This window comes from Antechinus flavipes, chromosome 2, assembly GCF_016432865.1.
Source record: "Antechinus flavipes isolate AdamAnt ecotype Samford, QLD, Australia chromosome 2, AdamAnt_v2, whole genome shotgun sequence".
Lineage (NCBI taxonomy): Eukaryota > Metazoa > Chordata > Mammalia > Dasyuromorphia > Dasyuridae > Antechinus > Antechinus flavipes.
Genome location: NC_067399.1, coordinates 224,009,913 through 224,031,663, shown reverse-complemented (window position 1 = coordinate 224,031,663; position 21,751 = coordinate 224,009,913). Strand labels below are relative to the sequence as shown.

Here is a 21,751-nt window from a genome sequence, read left to right as displayed (position 1 = left end):
TCTGGTGAATTACGAGATTATCTTCAGTTGGTAATGTGTTATACTCTCAATATCCATGGGTTCTGACAGTCAAGCACTAATTCTGAGGGTGAATTTTTAAAAAATACATTGAGGGAAAAGGAGAGTTTAGGAAGATGTATGTGTCTTCTCCTCCATCTTGGCTCTGCCCCCAAATTCTTGTGTTTTAATACTGACTTTTATTTTGGTATCACAGTTATTATGCATAATCTTTTTTGAATGCCTTCATAATCATATTTTGTGATGAAATATTCCCTTACATTGATAGCACCATAATTTGTTGATTCCCCTGCCAATGGTCACTTAACTTTGTTTCAAGTGTTTTTGCTTCCATAAAAAGTGTTGCTATGTTATTTTGGTATTTTGGGGACCTTTCTGTCTTTTATCTCTTTAAAGTGTATATTCCCATTGATAAGATCACTGACTTAAAGGTTATTAACAATTTAGTAACTTTCTTAGATAATTCCAGATTGTTTTCCAGATGGCTTATGAAATGGGTAGAGAACCACACAGTTCCATGGTCACTTCAGGCTCTTAGAGATCTGATTCTTAAGGCATGGCCCAGTGCTGCCTCTGTGAATGCTGCAATGATCTTGTTGCTTTGCTGCTAGTCCCTCCTCTTCTCTCAAGGGTTTATGGAATATGGGAGGAGGGGAGAGTACATTAATCACTATTAAAGAAGTGAGGGTTTTGCTGCAAGGTGATATTTGTGCTTCCTTTATAGACAATTCAGCTTCTGCAGTGACTCCTTTTTCCCCCAAGGATTATTTGGATATTCATAACAACATTCACAGGCCATACACAATTATTAATTTGCAGAACTCAAGCAGTGGGAGGTTGTCGTACCTAGTTTTCAGCTCATCATGGCCTGTGGTTGCTTTAGGCAAATGATTTCAGTCTGTGGGCTAGATGTTCCCTACCCTTGGCTTAGGCAAATTCTTAGCATCAAGACATAGTGCAATAGCTTATTTATCTTTCAGCTGCCACAACAATAACTATTTCAGGCTTTCTTTTTTTTTTTTTTTTACCAGTTTTAGAGGTGGAAGCTGAAATTTGCCATTTATTGACTTTTCATAGATTCTGTATCAAAGTCTAAAAGGTTCCCTTTCCTTAGGTTTCCATCTAGAATGATGACTGGATTCCTATCCTGAAATATGGCCTTAGCTAACTCTAGGGTGAAATAATGATTGCTCAGACTGGGAAGCGGAGGGTAGAAGGTTATTTACTAAATGAGAGAGAACTAATAAACCTTTTGGGGGCAAGATTTCATTCACAATTAAAGATTTTACTCCTGTTAACCATTTCTATACCTGAAGCAATTGACATTTTAGTTCTTCCTTTACTTCTACTCTCAAGGACTTCACTAGTCTTTCTTAATAGGGTAGATTATCCCTTGGGTCTCCCAGTTTCTCAGCTATCACTTGGAAGTTCCTCAGCTTCTCAAATTAATTATTTTTTCTTTAGCAAACTACTGAGCAATTATACCATCTGTAAAATAACTTAGGAAGAGTTTTTTCCCCCTAGCAGTATGGCTTAGGAAGAATTCTCCAAAATGACTTTTCTTTCACAGGATAGTTCTCAGAGATCCCATTTTGTAGTAGTCTGCAGTAGGAAGATAATTGCTTTCTTTTCAAAAGATAATTTTTTCATCCTTTCTTCTATCAAAATAAGTGTCTACTTTTCATTCAGACAGTTCCAAAGTTCAATATAAACCCTGCCAAACCCTTACCACACAGTTCCATGGTCACTTCAGGCTCTTAGAGATCTGATTCTTAAGGCATGGCCCAGTGCTGCCTCTGTGAATGCTGCAATGATCTTGTTGCTTTGCTGCTAGTCCCTCCTCTTCTCTCAAGGGTTTATGGAATATGGGAGGAGGGGAGAGTACATTAATCACTATTAAAGAAGTGAGGTTTTTGCTGCAAGGTGATATTTGTGCTTCCTTTATAGACAATTCAGCTTCTGCAGTGACTCCTTCTGATCTGATTCTAACCCGAGGTACAGCAGATGAGGAAGAAGAGGATGAAGATAGTGATACAGATGATATTGACCATAAAGGTGAAAGAAAAACCACCTGCCCTGAAGGTAGAAAAGACTTTTTAGAGAGAGAGAACTGCTTCCACTGGGAATTGTCTACCCAGGAATTATTTTACAGTAAAATTCCCACTCTAATGCATGTCATTAATGGGCATGGAGATGAGAGATAGTAAAGGATACTGTAATAGTAAATTACTTCTCAGAGACTTTCTTTAGACTTAGAATCTAATGTTATTTTGAGGTCTTTAGAATTGCTTTGAATATATATGGAAAAAATGGAGGACTCCTTTTGGTTCATGACCAATCTAAGAGTATCAGGATGTAGAGGATGACTTAGCTATAGAACCTTTGAATATTTAACTTGGTTAGGAGCAATTCCACGAATTGGGAACAAAATTTGCCTTTCTAACTCTTCCAGTATCAGAGTACTGTTCTGACATCCCCATACCTCAGCAGTACCACTGGCAAAGCCTCTCTCAAGTGTTATGGGCTACACATGATCATAAAGGTGTCAGAGCTTCCTGATTGCATAAAGGGAACAGTCAGATTTTATTGGAACAGAATATCTTTCCTGAGGAGTGGAATGAGAATAATTCCCATCACCTGGTTAATTAGAAAGTAATTTTTCACTATTTTTCCTTTTCCAGTTACAGAAGAAAGTCATGAAGAACCAGCTTTCAAGAATTTTATGCATGAATCAGTTTCGTGGTACAAGAACAAAAGCAATGATAAATAAATTAATAAGAGAGATGTTAGGAAACTACTTGGGTTACTTGAAATCTTGAGTCCAGGAGGTCTGCAAGACCACCTTTTGGCTTGGCAGTCAGTGTTCCTCCTTGTTGGGGAGACTTGGTGACTAGACAGACTCAGAAGAGAGAAGCTGGCAGCCTTGACGTTTTCTTATTGTTTTATTATGTTAAACTCAAGTATATTTGCTGCTGGCAAATAGAAATTGACAGCTTACTCTTGGTATTCTGCATCCCTGTGGGAAGGCTGGTTTTGTAACCAACACTTCTCCCATTCTTTTTCTACACTCTAGACTGTATATGTCCTTTTCCCTGTGTGACAAGGTTCTGAGAGTGAATCTTCACAAACCAGGAATGTCAGTGGCTTCCCACTCACCTTGTCAATTTCTAGTATTATGTTATTTATAGGACCTCAAACCTGTTAGGAGAAAACAGGAATGCTTTATTATGTTGGAATTTGGATAAATAATTTATTTAACATTGTGAGCCTATGTGTCATGATTTGGAATTAGTGAGAAAATACTTAGGTTTCAAAGTTCTCTAAAAAGAGATTTCTCCCCTCATTCAAAATGAATATTTAGCTAGTCTTAGGTATTGCTTCTTGAAATTTACCACATAAAGATAACAGGTCCTTCTCTGCTCATAGAGACTTAGAGAATTTATAGGGGACACATAAACACTTTTAAATCAGAGTCCTCATTCTTTTCCATAAATCCTCCCTACCCCCTCTCCCCCATTCCCTCTTACCCTAAGCCAGGGGCTCATTTCATTTAGATATATATTTATCTTACCAATCCATAGCAATATCCTAGAATACAAGGGATCAAATTATATATTTTTTCTTTATTCAATTCAAATCACTAGATTTTATCAGTATAGTGTTAGTGACTAAGTTAAATCTTTGAATTAAAAACATTATTTAAGAGCTAGTCTGTATGTTTTGTTTTAAGGATTATATCTACTAGCAAAATATTTGTTTAATGTTTTAGATAATTGTAGAGAGTACTTTTGACTAGCTTGGAATCTATGCATTCCAAAAATGAGGTGACAAAAATCCTCAATTAAACTAAATTTGAAATTCTGAAAATAAAAGGGAAGACTAATAAAATTGAAAATAAGAAAATGAATTAATAAATAAAACTTTAAGAGTTAGTTTTATTTAAAAAAAAACTCAACAAAATAGATAACTCTTTAGTTAATTTGATTAGAAAAAGGAAAGAAAATCAAATTGCTAATCTCAAAAATGAAAAGGGAGAACTTTCCACCAATGAAGAGGAAATTAGAGCAATAATGAGGAGTTATTTTGCCCAATTACATGCCAATAAATTTGATAATCTAAATGAAAAAGATTACCTAGGTGAAGAGGAAATAAATTATTGAAATAGTCCCATTTTATGAGGTGACAGAAGATTGAGTTTTTATGCCTTACTAAGGGAATTTTGTAGGAATTCTAAGTGGTAATCTCTATTAAGATTAGGTATATTACAAGTACCATATCAGGATAGCATGTTTATCTAATGGAAATAAAATTCAGAGATCCATTTGTAATGTGAAGTTGTGATAAATCTGTAACATAGCCTCTTAAGATTCCAGAGTAATAACCAGATACAAAAAATACTAAATTACCAATTTGTAACATCCTCATAGTTTTCTAATCATTTGACATGAATCATGATTCTACAAACTTCTGGCCTAAATGATTGCCTTAATTTTTCTTACATTTATTTAATATAATATTTTTTGAGCACTACCCTTGAGGAAAGATATTCTTTTAAAAATGTTTCTGGGATACTGTTTAAGTGGCTGCCAGTTTATGTCACGGGGAAATTTAACCATTCATGATTCTCAAGCCAGTTTTCTATCTACCATATCATTAATAAAGTATGAGATTAAGAAGGATTAAGACTCAGGAAGCTATTGGATTTGGCAATTAAGAGGTCTTTGGTAACCTTGGAAAGACTAGTTTTAGTTAGTGAGGTCAATAGGTAGATTGGTTAAAAAGGTCAAGAAATGAATGGAAAAAAGACTGAAAGCTGACACTGCTTCTCTTTGATGCTATGAAAGGAGAAATAATGTTAAGTAGAAAGTTGGATCAGTAGGGGTAATCTCTGAAAGAAAGTGAAACTACCAGTTACTGAGTTAGCTATTCTTGTTCAACTTTCCCTTTATCTTGTTGGTAGACAAAGTGCAGCATCTTATTAAAAATGGTGGTTTCAGGGTGTCCCCATCATTAGATGTCATTGATATGGCATAATAGTGCTACAGGAGAGTATTTGGTTTAGAGTTGGAGTGAGAACACTTGCACAGGATTCTTTTTAAGTCAGAGATTTATTTCACAAAAGCAACAGGCCAAAGAGCATGGACAACTAATTTGCAATTAGGGTCAAGGGGAATAAAACCTTTTACCAAAATTTTGGCTCTAAATCATGTTAGGAATACTAATTTTGCTAAAACAGTCTTTTTCAAACAATAACTTAGCCATAGGATCTGTTAAAAACAAAGTTTGTAAAAATAGCAACTTGGTTGTCTGGGTTAAAGGAACAATTTATAGGGTAAATGTGCCTTCTATGGACCCAGCAAGTCTAAGTATATTAATGTGATTTTAGAAAATATTATTAGTAATTTTCATAAATTAGTCTAGAGCCCAGGATTAGGATCCACATGTCCTCTACAATAGGATCTGGTTCATTGGGTCACTGTATCATGATTCTAGAGGTAGAAAGGACCTCAGAAATTACTGGTTCCTATGGGAACTATTTTTCTGCATGAGAGATGCATGATTGGGAGGAGCTAGTGGAAATTGCTTAATTTGTGTTAATCATTTAAAACTTGAGCAATGTCAGCTCAACTAAGTTTTTAAAAAAGATACAAGATGAAGTTTCTAGTGTTCTAGGTTCTGTGCTATCTCTAGAAATATAAATTCCATAAAATTTTTGGATACTATAAACAGATTATGAAAACAAGGGATAATTTACCTATCAGATCTTTTGGAGAAGAGAGGAATTTATGACCAATGAAGAACTAGAGAACATTATGAAATGCAAAATTGACCACTTTTGATTACATTAAATTTAAAAGTTTATGCACAAACAAAAGCAATGCAGCTAAAATTAGAAGGGAAGCAAAAAATGGGGGGGAGATTTTTACAGCTTGTTTCTGATAAAGCCCTCATTTCTGAAATATATAAAGAACTGAGTCAAATTTATAAGACTATAAATCATTCCTCAGTTGATAAATGGTCAAGGGATATGAACAGACAATTTTCAGATGAAGAAATTAAAGCCTTCTTTCTAATCATATGAAAAAATGATCAATCACTATTGGTTAAAGAAATGCAAATTAAAACAATTCTTGAGGTGCCACCTCACACCTCTCAGATTGGCTAAGATTATGGGAAAAGATAAAGATGAATATTGTAGAAAATGTGGGAAAACTGGGACACTGATGCATTATTGCATTGAAAGGATCCAACCATTCTGAAGAGCAATTTGGAACTATGTTCATAAGGCTATTGAACTGTGCATACCCTTTGATCCAGCAATGTCTCTACTGGCCTGTATCCCAAAGAGATCATAAAGGAGGGAAAAGGTCCACATGTGCAAAAATGTTTGTAGCAGCTCTTTTTCTGGTGGCAAAGAACTGGAAAATGAGTAAATGCCCATCAGTTGGGGAATGGCTGAATAAGTTGTGGTATATGAATGAAAGGAATATTATTATTCTGTAAAAAATGAACAAACATTTTAGAAAAGCCTGCAAAGATTTATATGAACTGATGCAGAATGAAACTAGCAGAACTAGAACATTGTACACAACAAGATTGTGGGAGGATCAACTATGACAGACTTGGTTCTTCAGTGATTCAAGGCAATCCCAATAACTTTGGATGGAAAACACCATCTGCATCCAGAGAAAGAACTATGGAGACTGAATGCAAATCAACACATGCTATGTTCACTTTTTTCTTTTGTTTTTTTTTTCTCTTGTAGTTTTTCTCTTTTGTTATGATTTTTCTCTCCTAATATGATTCATAGGGAAATATGTAAAAAAAAATTAATACATTGTTGGTGTAGTTGTGAACATATCCAGCCATTCTGGAGAGCAATTTGGAACTATGCTCAAAAAGTTATCAAACTCTGCATATCCTTTGATCCGGCAGTATTACTACAAATATGAGTTTGGGCTCATATTCCAAAGAGATATTAAAGAAGGGAAAGGGACCCACATATGCAAAAATGTTTGTGGCAGCCCTGTTTGTAGTAGCTAGAAACTGGAAACTGAGTGGATGCCCATCAATTGGAGAATGGCTGAATAAATTGTGGTATATGTATGTTATGGAATATTATTGTTCTGTAAGAAATGACTAGCAGGATGATTTCAGAGAGGCTTGGAGAGACTTACATGAACTGATACCGAGTGAAATGAGCAGGACCCAGGAGATCATTATATGCTTCAACAATAATACTATATGATGATCAATTCTGATGGACGTGGCACTCCTCAACAATGAGATGAAACAAATCAGCTCCAACGGAGCAGTAATGAACTGAACCAGCTACACCTAGCAAAAGAACGCAGGGAAATGAGTGTGAACCACCACACAGAATCCCCAATCCCTCTATTTTTGTCTGCTTGCATTTTTGATTTCCTTCACAGGTTAATTGTACACTATTTCAAAGTCTGATTCTTTTTGTGCAGCAAAATAACTATATGGACATGTATACATATATTGTATTTAACATACACTTTAACATATTTAACATGTATTGGTCTACCTGCCATCTGGGGGAGGGGGGGAGGGGAAGGAGGGGAAAAATTGTAACAAAAGGATTTGCAATGGTCAATGCTGAAAAATTACCCATGCATATATCTTGTAAATAAAAAGCTATAATTAAAGAAAAAGAGTGTACATGTATAATATTTTTTTCCATGTAACTGGGGGAAATAAAAACTAAAAAAAGATTTTTACTTTTGCAGTGATAATAGTTGTGTTCCCCTACCCACTAGGAGGTCCCAGTCATTTTTTCCTTTTATGTTTCCCTAAAGAAATCAATTGGCAGTTAGACTAACTGCTTTTCTACAGTGAAAAGGAATGTCTTGTTAATTCCAAAGTGGTTGAGCACTGTCCTTCTGGCAAATATCAATTCCCAAACCTCCCTTCCTGCCTTCTGCATCCTGTCCCTCACTTTAATTAGTGGAACAGATACACTTAAAGGCTATTTGTAGTGCAATGCTTTCCAGTATGCTCCAGTATCAAAATGGAGAAGGAAAACTACCTCACTAGGATACTCCTCATAATGAGATACAGCCATCCAACTTTTTGTTGCCCTCATACTTAGTCTCCAAAAAGTCAGCAGAAAAATCTGCCTAATACTTCAGTGGATCAGGTATCAGGAAAAAGTTTCTTAAATTAAAGCTAACGCTAGGGTAGCTAGGTGGTACAGTGAATAGAGTGGTGGATAGGTCTGGAGTAAGATTCATCTTACTAGTTGTCACCTAGGCAAGTCATTTAACCATGTTGGCCTTAGTTTTCTTATCTGTAAAAATTGGAGAAGGAAATAGCAAACCATTCCAATATCTTTGCAAGAAAATCTCAAATTGGATTACAAAGAATTGGACACAATTGAAACACAAAACCCCAAAATGGAATGGTCTGCCTTAAGAAATAATGGGTTTCAGGATTCATGAGGAAAAATGCTATCCATCTCCAGAAAACTGATGAACTCCAAGCACATTTTTAAAAACTTTGGTTATGTTCACAGGCTAATAGTACCCTATTTCAAAGTGTGATTCTTTTTGAATAGCAAAATAACTATTTGGACATATATACTTATATTGTATTTAATTTATACTTTAACATATTTAACATGTATTGGTCAACCTGCCATCTGGGGGAGGGGATGGGAGGAAGAAGGGGAAAAATTGGAACAAAAGGTTTGGCAATTGTCAATGCTGTAAAATTACCTATGCATATAACTTGTATATAAAAAGCTATAATAAAAAAAATATGTTCATGTAAAAAAAAAAAAAAAACTTTGGTTATGGTTATCTGAAACAATTAGGGTTGGATGACCACTTGTCAGTATTCAGTTCAGCAAAAATTAAATATCACATGTAAGGCGTTGGGGATAAAAGACAAAAAAAATCTTTTTAAAAAACAGGATCTATTAACAACAGAGTTTGTAAAAACAGTAACTTAGTTGTCTAGGTTCAAGAAATAGTTTAGGGTGCAAATGTTCCTTCTGTGAGCCCAGCATGTCTAAACATATTAATGTTAGTGAATTAGTTAGTAAGTTAACATTTAAGTTAGTCTAGGGCCCAGGATTAGGATCCAATATGTCCTTTAGGATTTCTGTAATAGGATCTGGCTCATTGGGTCAGCATCATGATTCTATAGTGACCTCAAAGGTCACTATAGACCTCTGGGAACTAATTTTTTAAAAATATAAAACATTAAAATATGTTAAATCCAGTATGTGTAAACATATTTATACAATTCTCTTGTTGCACAAGAAAAATCAGATCAAAAAGGAAAGTAAATGAGTAAGAAAACAGAATCAAGTGAACAACAAACAAAAAAGTGAGAATGCTATGTTGTGGTCCACACTCAGTTCCCACAGTCCACTCTCTGGGTATAGATGGCTCTCTTCATCACAAGACCATTGGAACTGCCTTGAATCATCTCATTACTGGAAAGAGTCATGTTCATCAGAACTGATCATCGTATAGTCTTGTTTTTGCTGTGTATAATGATCTCCTAGTTCTGCTCATTTCACTTATCTTCAGTTCATGTAAGTCTCTCCAGGCATCTCTAAAATTATTCTGCTGGTCATTTCTTACAGAACAATAATATTCCATAACATTCATATACAATTTACCCAACCATTCTCCATTTGATGGGCATCCATTCATTTTCCAGTTTCTAGACACTACAAACAGGGCTGCCTGTTTGCCAAACATTTTGGCACATACAGGTCCCTTTCCCTTCTTTAGTATCTTTTTGGAGTATAAGCCAGTAGTAGCACTGCTGGATCAAAGGGTATGCACAGTTTGATAACTTTTTGGGCATAATTCCAGATTGCTCTCCAGAATGGTTGGATGTGTTCACAATTCTACCAACAATGCATCAGTGTCGCAGTTTTCCCGCATCCCCTCCAACATTCATCATTATTTTTTCCTGTCATCTTAGCCAATCTGACAGGTATGTAGTGGTATCTCAGAGTTGTCTTAATTTGCATTTATCTGATCAATAGTGATTTGGAACACTCTTTCATGAGTGGAAATAGTTTCAATTTCATCATCTGAAAATTGTCTGTTCATATCCTTTGCCCATTTATATATGTTTTTAAATTTAGATAATTGATTTTGGAATTTAGATGAGACAAAATGTAAATCTAATTTCCTTTTTTTTCATACTGTTATTCAATTTTCTCCACTGTTGGGTAAGAAAAAAATTTAACTATGTGACTTAAATATTTCATACAGGATATCTGACCAATTTTTCATAAATTATTTATATATATGGACAAAATGTATATGATACAATTTTCTATCAGAAAAATTAAGAGATATGTTATAAAATACAATATGTATTAATGTTGCTGAAGCCACCTGTCCTTCATTAGGAACCACAACCATGTAGTTCCCAGGTGGGAAATTACTGACAATTCAGTGTTTCTTGGAGAAAAATTATCCACATAATATCTGTGTAGTGCCTCACATGGAGAGCATGAATCATGGATGCACAATAAGGATCTAATAGGAAGTGAACTGCTTCGAGTATGTTTTCCCTGGGAAGAATTTAAACTACAGTGACACACTATCAGTAGGGACAACATGACTTATGGAAGAGAAGAATTTCCCTAGAATGTCAGGATGTTGCTCTAATAATAGCTCCAAGTTTGATTTCCTAAATCTTGGGATCATGGAGAAAGCTAATAGATGTAGGCTTTTTATATTTTCAATATTTCTTTAAGGGCTTCTCAAGTCCTTTGCATGCATTTTCTATATGGGAAATAAATGCTGTCCTATAACTAACATCCATGATGCATATTGAGAGAATAACCATTTTTATTAAGTAACTACAATGTGCTAGGCATTGTGCTATCCACTTTACAAATATTATCTCATATCATCCTCACAAAAACCCTGCAAGATAGTTGTTATTATCCCTACTTTACAGTTGAGGAAACTGAGGCAAACAGGTTAAATGACTTGCCCAGACCGCAGAACTAGGAAGCATCTGAGGCCCAATTTGGACCCAGGTCCTCCTGACTCTACCCCGCAGCACTTTATTTATCCACTGTGCCATGCAAGCTGGGAACCTTGTTAACTTCATCTGGGGAAACCTAGACACGGTTTTCCCATGAGTTATGTTAGGATTTTCCTGAAGTAACTCTAAGAAGGAATAACAACCTAACAAGAAAAAAATGACTCTCAATGCAGTCTTATCAGTAGGTCATGATCAGGCTAGTCAATGTTGGCTCAAGCTTCTACTTAGTATGTGATCTATGCATATTATATAATATCTCACTACATCATGAGTTTTCATTGAGCAGGAGTTTTGTTTGTTTTTGTCTTTCCGTTGCCATTGTTGGTTCAATGCTATGAGAGCAGCAGAAATAGAACAACTTTATCCCTTGATACACCTTTTTTTTTTCTTTTGCTGAGGCAATTGGGGTTAAGTGACATGCCCAGGGTCACACAGCTAGGAAGTGTTGTGTCTGAGATCAGATCTGAACTCAGGTTCTCCTGACTTCAGGGCTGGTGCTCTATCCACTGCACCACCTAGCTACCCCATCCTTGATATACCTTAAGGTGAACACTAATCTGCTGGCCAATCCACATCCCAAGAAGTTCCATTTATTTTTCCCAGTTTTACTTAATTAACCTAACCACATTCTGCTCTGCCTCTTTTACAAGGCACCAGTCTTCCAAATCACATTATAGGTACTTAATAAAGCCCAACATTCACACATATTTAAATGGGAAAGAAGAAGAAAGAAGAGAGATAAAGCAAGGTAATTACATTGCAAAAAAGGAACTAGTGGGGAAGACATACTCTAGAGGGCTACAGGACAAGAAAGAAGAAGAAAAGCTAAACAATGAAGAGAAAGGAGGAATGAAAGGAGAGGAGGTAGTGCGATGGGTCACCACAGGTCTCTAGCTATTAAAAAAAATTTCATGAGCAGCACTACTGACCTTAGTTGGTGGGAGAAGCCATTTATTTGTGTTAAGTCTTTTGCTTTGAAGCACCAATATTTGATTCACAGTGACTTCCATTTGTTATCGAAGTAAGCCAAACAAAATAAATATATACAAAATCCTTTTATGCATACAGGATCTAAATCTAAGCATAGTTACTTAAGTAATAGTTTTAACAAATTTGATTAATCACCATAATTATCTCTCGCTGTTTTTCATGGTAGAAAAGAGGAACCAGATTTAGTGGTGAAGTAACTTGATCCCAAGTCATCACATCACATCAAAAGTCAGTATTAAAACCAAAACAGAATTCTGGTCTCATGATCTTGGTTTCTGTTTTAGTTTTTGTTTACACAAAACTGTTCTGAAATCTCCACGGAGGGGAAGTAACACTTTCAGCCAAACCTATTTTTGGAGATTCTGGGAATGGTCTCTGGAGCCTTTGGACCGCTCCATATCAATTCACTGTTTATGGGGATGTGTTCTTGTATGGTTGCCACCCTGTTGGTTAGAAGAAAAAACTCTTCCTTTTCCTCTTATATTTTTCTCATCCTCTTTTTGCAGCGCTGGTTGAAGACAGGGGAGGATCCCATGAGGCTGTCAGGGGAATGAGATCCATAACTGCTTTCTGAGCCATTGGGGCTCTGGGGTATCCCAGCCTCACTGATACCTGACATGGGCTCTTCAAAGACGTCACTGCCCAACACGCCATGCCCAGAGACAGTGCCTTCTTCACTCTCCTGTGATTCTATTTTTACTGGGGCCAAGTTCCAAAGAGGAGAAGCATTTACCTCAGCACCTAGAAAAGCCCAGCAGTTACAAAAAAACAAATACATGCAGGTTAGTGAAGACACAAATAAATATAACTAAGAAATATAATAGTAGGTCAGATAAATAGTCCATTCAGCCTAGTGCTGCTTATGACAAGGAAACTATCTCCAGGAAAAATCATGGCAGTTGCTCTCCATAACATCACTTTCAAAGGTAAATGAACCCTGAACATTATCTTATTTAAGGGGAGATTAAAAGTTTGGGAATTTCCTTGCCCAGTTCAGGGACTTATGGAAATACTTCCTCTGCTTTCATCTCTTACAAAGTACCTGTCTTGTGGCCCTTTGTTCTGGCTTCTTGATACTGTTTCAGGAAGAAAAAAGTTGATTATTATTCTCCTCATTTGGCCAAATATTTTTTTGGCCACACCTGATCCAGAGATGGGAGGAGTTTTATATCTATGAATGGTAAATTGCTCTATGAATTTTCCTCTCAGACTCTTTTCTCTATTTAGTCATGGTCTCCAACTTTTTTCTATACTTAAGAGGCTCTTTGCCTGACATTTTAAAAACATTAAAAAAAAAAAAAGAAAAAGGGAGATCGGACTTCTCCCAAGTCTACCACTATTACCACTAAAATCTCGAGGATCTATAATGTCATTGATGTGGGTACTATTTCTACAATGGTGCTTGCAGCCCTTCGGTGATGATGCTCCTAGTGGCACTAGTGCCAATAACAAGGGCTTCAGAACAGTGGAATGTGGGGTCTCTACTGGGATGTTTGGGAAAGGTGCTATTGGGGTGAAAGCCATAACAAAGAATAAAAAGGCTATTAAAAGGACATTACCCAGCAAATAACCTTGTGTAAACCTGGGAACTTATTCAAACTGACTAGTACATGGCCTTGAGTGTCTGAATATCTGATCTGCACTAACCTGATGCAATCAGATCCTGGGCCTGGGAATCAAGCCTCATTCCTAAGCAGTAACTCAATTAGTCAAACTGCATTCACATATGATGTTCTATAGCTTATACTCTCTGTTTGATTTCTAGAATTACCCTGGAGCTCTTTTTAGTCCTTGCTGAATATGGACCCATTGACTCTTTTGGCAGTAAGTCAGATTAAAACACTTTTATAATCAAACTAGAGCTCCTAGTCTCTTTGACATTAAGGCTGTCCCTTGGTTGAGGAGAGGCATCAAAGTTCCCCTGGTTGGGATATTCTGGACTTTATAGCCATGAAGAGGCTGGGATTACCTTCATGTCACCATAAGAGATCAGAATAAAACTATATTATATATTATTATTAATGATAATATTATTATTATTTAAGGGGATATTGATTGGTCCTATTATTGGTTAATTCATTTAGATTGGCAAAAGAAAAATGATAAAGCTCTAAATGGTATTTTATATTTACAAAATTAATTAAATGGCTGAACTAAGATGTGCATTTTTATGTTTCCCAATCTTTTTGAAGAGAAGATAATGTGACTCACTCAGCATCTTTCTTGAAATCATCCCATAAATTGAAAGTCATTTTGGAGAATGCTTCTTCTAGCTCAATCTATTTTTCCAAAAAGAACAGAAAAAGTAGAAAGAAGATATCTTCAGAATCCAAGCATCCAACTGAGATATCTTGTGCCCTGGCATTTTAAAATTTTAGAATTTTCATTCTAATTTTCTTTTCCTTTACTTTCTTTCATTCTTTTATCTCCAGTTCAGCTATCATTTCCTCTAGAATCTGTTTTCATATGGAAGGATGCAAAAGCAATAACGATAGCTGAATGAATGAGTCAGTGTCACAGAGTAAGAGGATTTTTCCTACCTGAAGCCTGTGGAGAAGCTTCAACCTCCAGGTTGGATGAGAACCGTTCATTCTGAGCTCCAAGCACTCCTACAGGCAGAGACTGATCACCTGAGGCCAAGTCTCCTTCCAACTCCTCACTGACAGGGAAGGTGATATCACTGACAAGCTCCTCTTTGATCTTCACAGGTTTGGTATCTTCTGTGGCCTTCTCAGGATTTACAATCTTCTCATACTCCATAGAAAGCTTCTTGCTAACCTGTCAGCAGGCAAGAGATAAAGTTTTCCAAGAGAATGATGAAGGCAAGTTGATCTTCATTATCCTTCTTTCCCTGGGAAAAAAAGGGGGTAAATGGGTTGGAAAGGAAAGAGTATGAATGACAGAGAGGTTTAAAATAAGTTCAAAGTCGAAGGAGTTTTTTTTTAAAAAATGAAAGGAAGGCATGAGAGGTAAAAAAGGTTTTTTTTATATGACAGAGTTATATGTATGAGAAAATGTAAAAGAAGATAATGATACAAAATAGGAGGGACTGTAAAAAAGCTTCTATTTTTAGTTATAAAAACTAACATTTAGCAATATATGTATCCCAAAGTTTCTCTTAAGTATAACTATATATGGTATGCAGACCTACTAGGTTAAGCAAGACTTTTTTCCTTACATATTAGAAAATACTTTATCCCATTTAGCTTTGGGGAAAACTAAAGCAATGGCCAAGAAGTTTGCTTAAGGTCACAAATCAGATTGAACAGGAATTTCTGGTCTAGAATTCAATGCCCTCAATATATTTACTACCTCTTAGTCCTTACCTTTTTTTTTTTTTTTAAATAGGACATCTTGTCATCTAGTTTCAATCTATAGAAATTATTACTGTTGGGCATCCTACTTAAAACAAGAAATGAGGTCTAGGCAACAGTGATAGGACAAGATTACCAAAGATTAAGAGTCTCCCTTCTTCCTACAATTTTTACTCTCCACTCTAGCTTGAGGGAAAAGGGAACCTGAGAACCCTGATAGAATTTCCTTTAATTATTTACTTCTTCATACTCCGCACCTGTAACATCAAACTGTGATAGTCCTTAATTCGGTGCTGCCAGAACTTCTGCAGGGACAGCACACTGCCAATGCCCATCTCATGAAACACCTGCTCCATAACATCAGGAAAGGGAGTCTGCCCCAACTGGGCCTCTCGGTCCACAGCAAAGCGCAGCAGCTTGGTGAATTTAAGACAATATTCATGAGCCACATCCGTTAGAGTCTCCAGGACACTTTCGTTAGCACATTCAAAGCCTGAATGAGCCAAAATTGTGGCTACTGACTGATAGAGCAGCTGACGACAGGAATTCCAACTCAGTTCAGTCACAGGTTCTCCTTTTCCTCTAAAAGCACAGAGAGAGAGCAATGTTATGAGGGTTCACACTGGAAGAAACTTATCCCTGCCTTCCTAGAATTTTTCCAGTTTTCATTATTTTAGGAAAATTTGGGTCAGGCTAACTCACCTGGTTTCTTTTTCATACTGTCTGAGCATATCCCAGACACTCCCAACTATCTTTTTCTTTTAGCCAACTTAAACCCCTGTGTTTCTATGCAGTGATCTATGGATATAATAATCATTTTTAGTTATTACTATCTAACATATTCACTTACCTCTTGTGAACTTTGAATGCAATAACAACATAACTCTACCTAGTTCTGCAAACAGCTTATATAATATAAACAAAAATAATTTAAAATGGAGCTGTTCTTTAAGCTTGTGGTTGGTAAAAAAAAACAGTCACATGTGGATGAATACTGCCAATGGGGGAAAATATTCTCCACTTTGCCATGTGCTTTTATTTGAAACAGTCAAGTCCACCAGCAAAGTACTAAGGTTAACACAGATATGGCAAATTGCCTAATAAAAAGTCAAAAGATATGAACTAGCAGTTTTGAGGGGAAGCAATATCATTAGCCATATGAAATAATGTTCCTAATCACTAATAATTAAATAAATGTGAATAAAACAATATTTTAATTATGCACATAAGTGAGTCTCCCCTTCCTATAACTTTGCCCTTGCAAATGGGGTAGCAAAAAGATAAGCAAGAAAAAATAGATTTTTATTAAAAAAAAAACAACAACAAAATTTTGGCTATATTGGAAAAATTTACTATTTATCAAAGATATGCTTAACATCTAAATATGACATGTGGCTTCATGAATTAAATGAATTAAAGATAGTATGCAAATAAAACCCTCAAAACACACACAAAAAAAAAACAAAACTCAGGAGGATTCTGGGAAGATGGTGAAATAGGTCAGAAAATTGGTCAAAAAATAGGTCCAGATTTCCCCCCAAAATAAATTTAAAAAATTCACCTCAGTTATCTCACCTCAATGGTTAAAAACATGTAAGAGTTGAGGCAGAAAAGGGTCCTCCTGGGACAAATGGAGAAGATACAAGGAAAGACCCCTTCAATGGAGGTTTGGTCTGTGTAAAATTTAAACCTCTCTAGGCTAGCTCCACTGAAACAGCAAATTCAAAGACCTGGGGTTTGGAGATAGCTTCAGCCTCAATCACAGGAACTTTCACCTCTTAGATAGTGGGGGGAATTGGGGTCTGAGTTTAGGAAAATGGAGGAACCTCTGCTGATAAGAAATGCTAGACCTGGTTGTGTTGCTGAGACAAGAAGGAAACAGCACATTCCTGGTGAGTGCAGCATCATGGGTCAAAGTAGCTGCTGGCTGTGGGCACTTATATGTGGGTAAAGTTCTGGATTTTGAGTTTCAAGCCAGAGGAAAGAACAGAAGTGAAACCAAAGGAACCATCTCCTCCCCTTCCCCCCCAACTAGAGAAGATTACACTAACAAGCTCTTATTAAACAAAACAAAACAAAACAACACACTATATGAATGAGGTGCCAGAATAAGAAGTGATGGGAGAGGAGGGCTGGTAGTTCTGAAATCCTATTTGCATCCAGAATGGGTTGAAGTGGGAACAATATTACATCCAGAAATGTATAACACTTTCCCAAAATCTATAAAGAAATAGGGGGAGAGAACAGGATAAGGGATATAGACAATTGTACATTACAGGGAGTGGGATAAAGAAGGAGGGAAAAGGTAAAGGGAGAAGATAAGGGAAAAATCTAAAACCTGAAAGCTATGGCAAAACTTCTGCTTTTCTTTCTTACTGATGATATCTTCGTGCTTATAAGGTAAAGCTGTGCTGTTAAAGGATTCCTCTAAATAGAAATGTTTGATTTTCAAACCCTAATTTTTATAAAAGGCTTGCTAACTTAGAGAATAAAGTAATACATTCTCTCTTACTCACTTGATATGAATTACTCAATTATCCAGAGGAACAAAGTAAATAGCTTGCCTGTTCTGAAGCAATGACTGTATTTTACATAGTTAAATATGTACTTAAAATAGATTGGATCAACTCATTATGCATGTTCTAGATATTCTATGTTATATCCCTGCCTTACCGGTAAAAGTCACTCTCGGGGTCACTATGCCTGATCTGGAATGGCATTTTGCCAGTCTTGTTATCCAAAGAAAGCAGGTCATCAGGAAGGGGGGGTGAAGCTGGACAGGATGGAAGAGGTTCATTCTCTTCAGTTTTGATGCCCTCTGCCTGCTGCTGCATCTGAGCCTGGGCTGTGGCAATGAGGCTTCGTAGGCGACGGTTGTGTTGGATCAGTTGGATTGTGTGGGTGGTGAGGCTGCAAGGCTCGGATGGGATATCCAACATGGTGGTTGGCCGTGGCTTATTGGCAGAGGGTTGGTGCAAGAGTGGATCTTGGACCTCCACCAGTCGAAACTCCCGTGGGAGCAAATCAAAGGAGCTTCTGTTAGCTTGGTTGGATGATATTGGGATCTCTCCCCAGTATCTTAGCATTTTTGAGAGTGAGTTGTTAGATTAAGTCTGACAAGAACAATGTTTCCAAATTCACAAAACAGGCTTCCAAAACAGAAAGCAAATTGGCTAAATCACCTTCTTACATCATTCTTGTCAGAGTAAGAAAAGTTGAGCCATCTAAGATGACCTAGAAAAATGTATGTACCAGCAGTACTGAAGAAGCATCAGCATTGCTCTCATTGAAGAAACAAGTGATTTCTGATCTGGAAAAAAAAAATAGATGTTTATCATCACAATCAAGCAAACTGATATCTCACAGACAGCAGTTATCAAAGCTAAGGCAGCTTTAGTTTTATTAAAAAGTCAAGAAAACCTGGACTCACATCCTGTCTCTGATACTTGCTGGTTCTGTGAAATGGCTATAATAACAGTTCCTGTAGTATGTACCCGATAGGGTTGTTGTGAGGCTCAAATGAGATTCTGTATGTAAAAATCTTTGAAAACTTTAAAGCAGTCAGTAATGATAATAATGGTATGATAGCATGCATATAAGGAAAAACTTCCTTAAAAATCGGCCTAAAATGGAATGGAAGACCTCAAGAAGGTAGTGAATGCCATTTTACTCCCCTTCTTCTCCTCCCCCAGTTTAATTCAGCCTTGCCTCCCCTCCCTTTTGATTAGAGGGCTGGAAAGTAGAGCCCTAAGCTCCACCCAAAGTTTTCCTTTATAGAAACAGAATCTAGATTTGGCAGCTCAACCCACTTTCCATTTGAAGCTCTGTGTGAACAAGAATGAGAGAAAGGAATTCATTTAAAAAAGATTTAAGAGATTTAGTGAACTGCAAACTTTACAAGATTCAACAGTGTGATATGAACATGATTCTACTAGGCTTAATTAAGAGAGGAATAGAAGTCTGGCTACTCAGGCCTGTTCAGAGAAGAACTAAAATATTATATCCAATTCTGGATAAAAATTGATGTGGATGCAGATTGCAATCCATTCATGCTTACCTATTCTATCAGATTCCTTTGCAATCTTTCCCTAAATTTGCAACAGGGTTTCTTCCTAATATGTTGGCTGTCTTCCCTTATTCCTAAGGATATCTGAAAGAAAGTGGAACAAATGGGTCTTCCATTGATTATCTCATGCTCTTGTGACCAGCTCATCTTTTTTCATTATCCATTTTTCCTGATGACATGCCTTACCCATGGCAAGCCAGGAAGTAAAAGAACTGTTACCTATGTAACATTTTTAAGTTTGCCAAGTTATTTACCTGTGCTTCTCATTAAAATTTTGCAATAATTCTGTGAGGTGGATACTATAATTATTACTATCCATATTTTATAGGTATTTTACATAGTTTAAAGTTGTCATTCAAGCTCACAAAGTTACTAAGAATCAGTAGGGGGAATTGAGCCCTGTTTTTTAACTTCAGTTCTAGAACTCTTTCCACTAGGCTTGGCTTGCCTTGGTGATTACATCAAGAAATCCTACTAAATGAGGAAGTACTGAAAGAAAACTGATTATATTTAGCCTAAAGAAAAGAAAAACTGAGGATAGATTTGACTGCTATCTTTGAAAAGTTATCACATCAAAGAAGTATTTGACTTTTTCCTCTTTTTTTCAAAAGAGAAAATTTTGGCTTAAAATAAGGAAAAACATCTTAGTAGTTGGAGGTATCCCAAAGCTGAATGGGGTTTTCTCCTTGGGAAACTTTGGGTTCCCTCTTAGGGGTAATCTTTGAATAAAGATTGGATGATATTTTGTAAAGAATGTTGTTCTTTGACTGGTGTGGCTCTCTTCAACAATGAGATGATTCAAACCAATTCCAATTGTTCAGTGATGAAGAGAGCCATCTACACTCAAAGAGAACCATGGGAACTGAGTGTGGATCACAACATAGCATTCTCACTCTTTCTGTTATTGTTTGCTTGCATTTCTGTTTTTCTTCTCAGATCTTTTTCTTTCTTTCTAGATCCAATTTTTCTTGTACAGCAAGATAACTGTATATATGTATACATATATTGGATTTAACATATACTTTAACATATTTAACATGTGTAGAGAGCCAGAATTCTGGAGAAATATACTTGAAACAAGGATACTTACAACAAGGTGTTAACTCTGTGATTGATGAGATGATAGTTCTCTAGTTCATATACTTAGTATGGTGATATAATGATTCTCTAGTTCACACATGCTCAGTATGTTATAATGATGTATTGTAATGGAGTATTTAAGGACTGAGAAAACTGGAACAGTCAGTCAGAGTGAACAGATTGTGAAGGAGACAATAAAGACTTTAGACTCTAATCCTGACCATCCTCATGGTAACTATCCTGCTGAGAACAAGGCCTGTCTGGAGGACCTCCAGAAAGCTAGCCCAGACATTACAAACATGTATTGGACTACCTGTCATCTAGGGGAGAGGGGAAGGGGAAGGAAGGGGAAAGTTGGAACAGAAGGTTTTGCAATTGTCAAAGCTGAAAAATTACCCGTGCATATATTTTATAAATAAAAAATTAATAAATATTAATAAAGAATATTGTTGAAGGAATTTCTATTCATGTTCAGGTTGACCTAGATGGCCTCTGGGGATCCTTTACAACTCTCTGCCTTTGTGAGGGGGAGGGGCACACTGATTCAGAAATCATCTTGAAAGGTCCTTAGCAACAGAGAGAGAATATGGTACGGAAAAAAAGAACTGTACATTTGAAAGCGTGAAGAGCAGGATTCATTACCAGTTGGGACATTTATTATCTGTATCAGAGCCAGTCCCTGGCCTTCACTGGCCTCAGTTTCCCCATCTGTAAAATTCCAGGAGTTAGATTGATGTGAGATAGCCTGGTACAGTGGAAGGCGTGCTGGAGTCAGAGGTCCTGGGTTTGAAACCTGACTGTCACTCACTTCTTATGACCCCTTAAATTCTCTAGGCTTCACTTTTCGCCTCAGGAAGACCAAGGCAAACTTAGATAACCTCGGAGGTCCTTCCCACTCTAAAGGTACTAACGGGCCAGCCCCTGGGCTGAAGGAGGTGGGGGTGGGGTGCTGTGGGGACGGTATTTACCGGTTTCCAGGGGAGCAGTTGGGAGGGGGGGCGACGTCAGATCAGGTCCTTAGCAGGGCCCCGAAGCCCCGGAGATACCCGTGGGAGAAAGCACGGCCGGGGAACGTTGCGCGGAGGATCGAGAACAGAGCCCACCGAACTTGGTAGCTGACGGAAACTCCTCTTTACTAGTCAGAGACGGCCGCCGGAAGTCGTCACCAAGCATTGCAACACGTAAAGACGTCTTCCCTTTCCAAGACTTCGCCTTTTATTCCATAGTATTCGAA

At 36.9% G+C, this 21,751-nt stretch overlaps 2 protein-coding genes across 3 annotated transcripts in view; one reads left to right on the top strand and one right to left on the bottom strand.

Annotated features, from left to right (window-relative positions):
• The window catches only part of GPN1 (GPN-loop GTPase 1), a 31,093-nt gene extending 27,817 nt beyond the window's left edge, over positions 1–3,276 (top strand). The window contains exons 13-14 of one of the 2 annotated variants that reach the window (XM_051976244.1): positions 1,966–2,073; positions 2,700–3,276. In XM_051976244.1, coding sequence (XP_051832204.1) covers positions 1,966–2,073; positions 2,700–2,788 — 197 coding nt within the window. In that variant the 3' untranslated portion in view covers positions 2,789–3,276. The other variant, XM_051976245.1, reaches the window with a different exon arrangement.
• An 8,721-nt stretch (positions 3,277–11,997) lies between these two features.
• On the bottom strand, positions 11,998–21,647 carry SUPT7L (SPT7 like, STAGA complex subunit gamma). The gene is made up of 5 exons (XM_051976235.1): positions 21,486–21,647; positions 18,045–18,681; positions 15,629–15,953; positions 14,598–14,835; positions 11,998–12,798 (listed from the first exon to the last, which is right to left on the bottom strand). The coding sequence occupies exons 2-5, from the start codon at positions 18,455–18,457 to the stop codon at positions 12,536–12,538; spliced, it is 1,239 nt and encodes a 412-aa protein (XP_051832195.1). The 5' UTR covers positions 18,458–18,681; positions 21,486–21,647; the 3' UTR covers positions 11,998–12,535.
• Between the last annotated feature and the right edge of the window lie 104 nt (positions 21,648–21,751).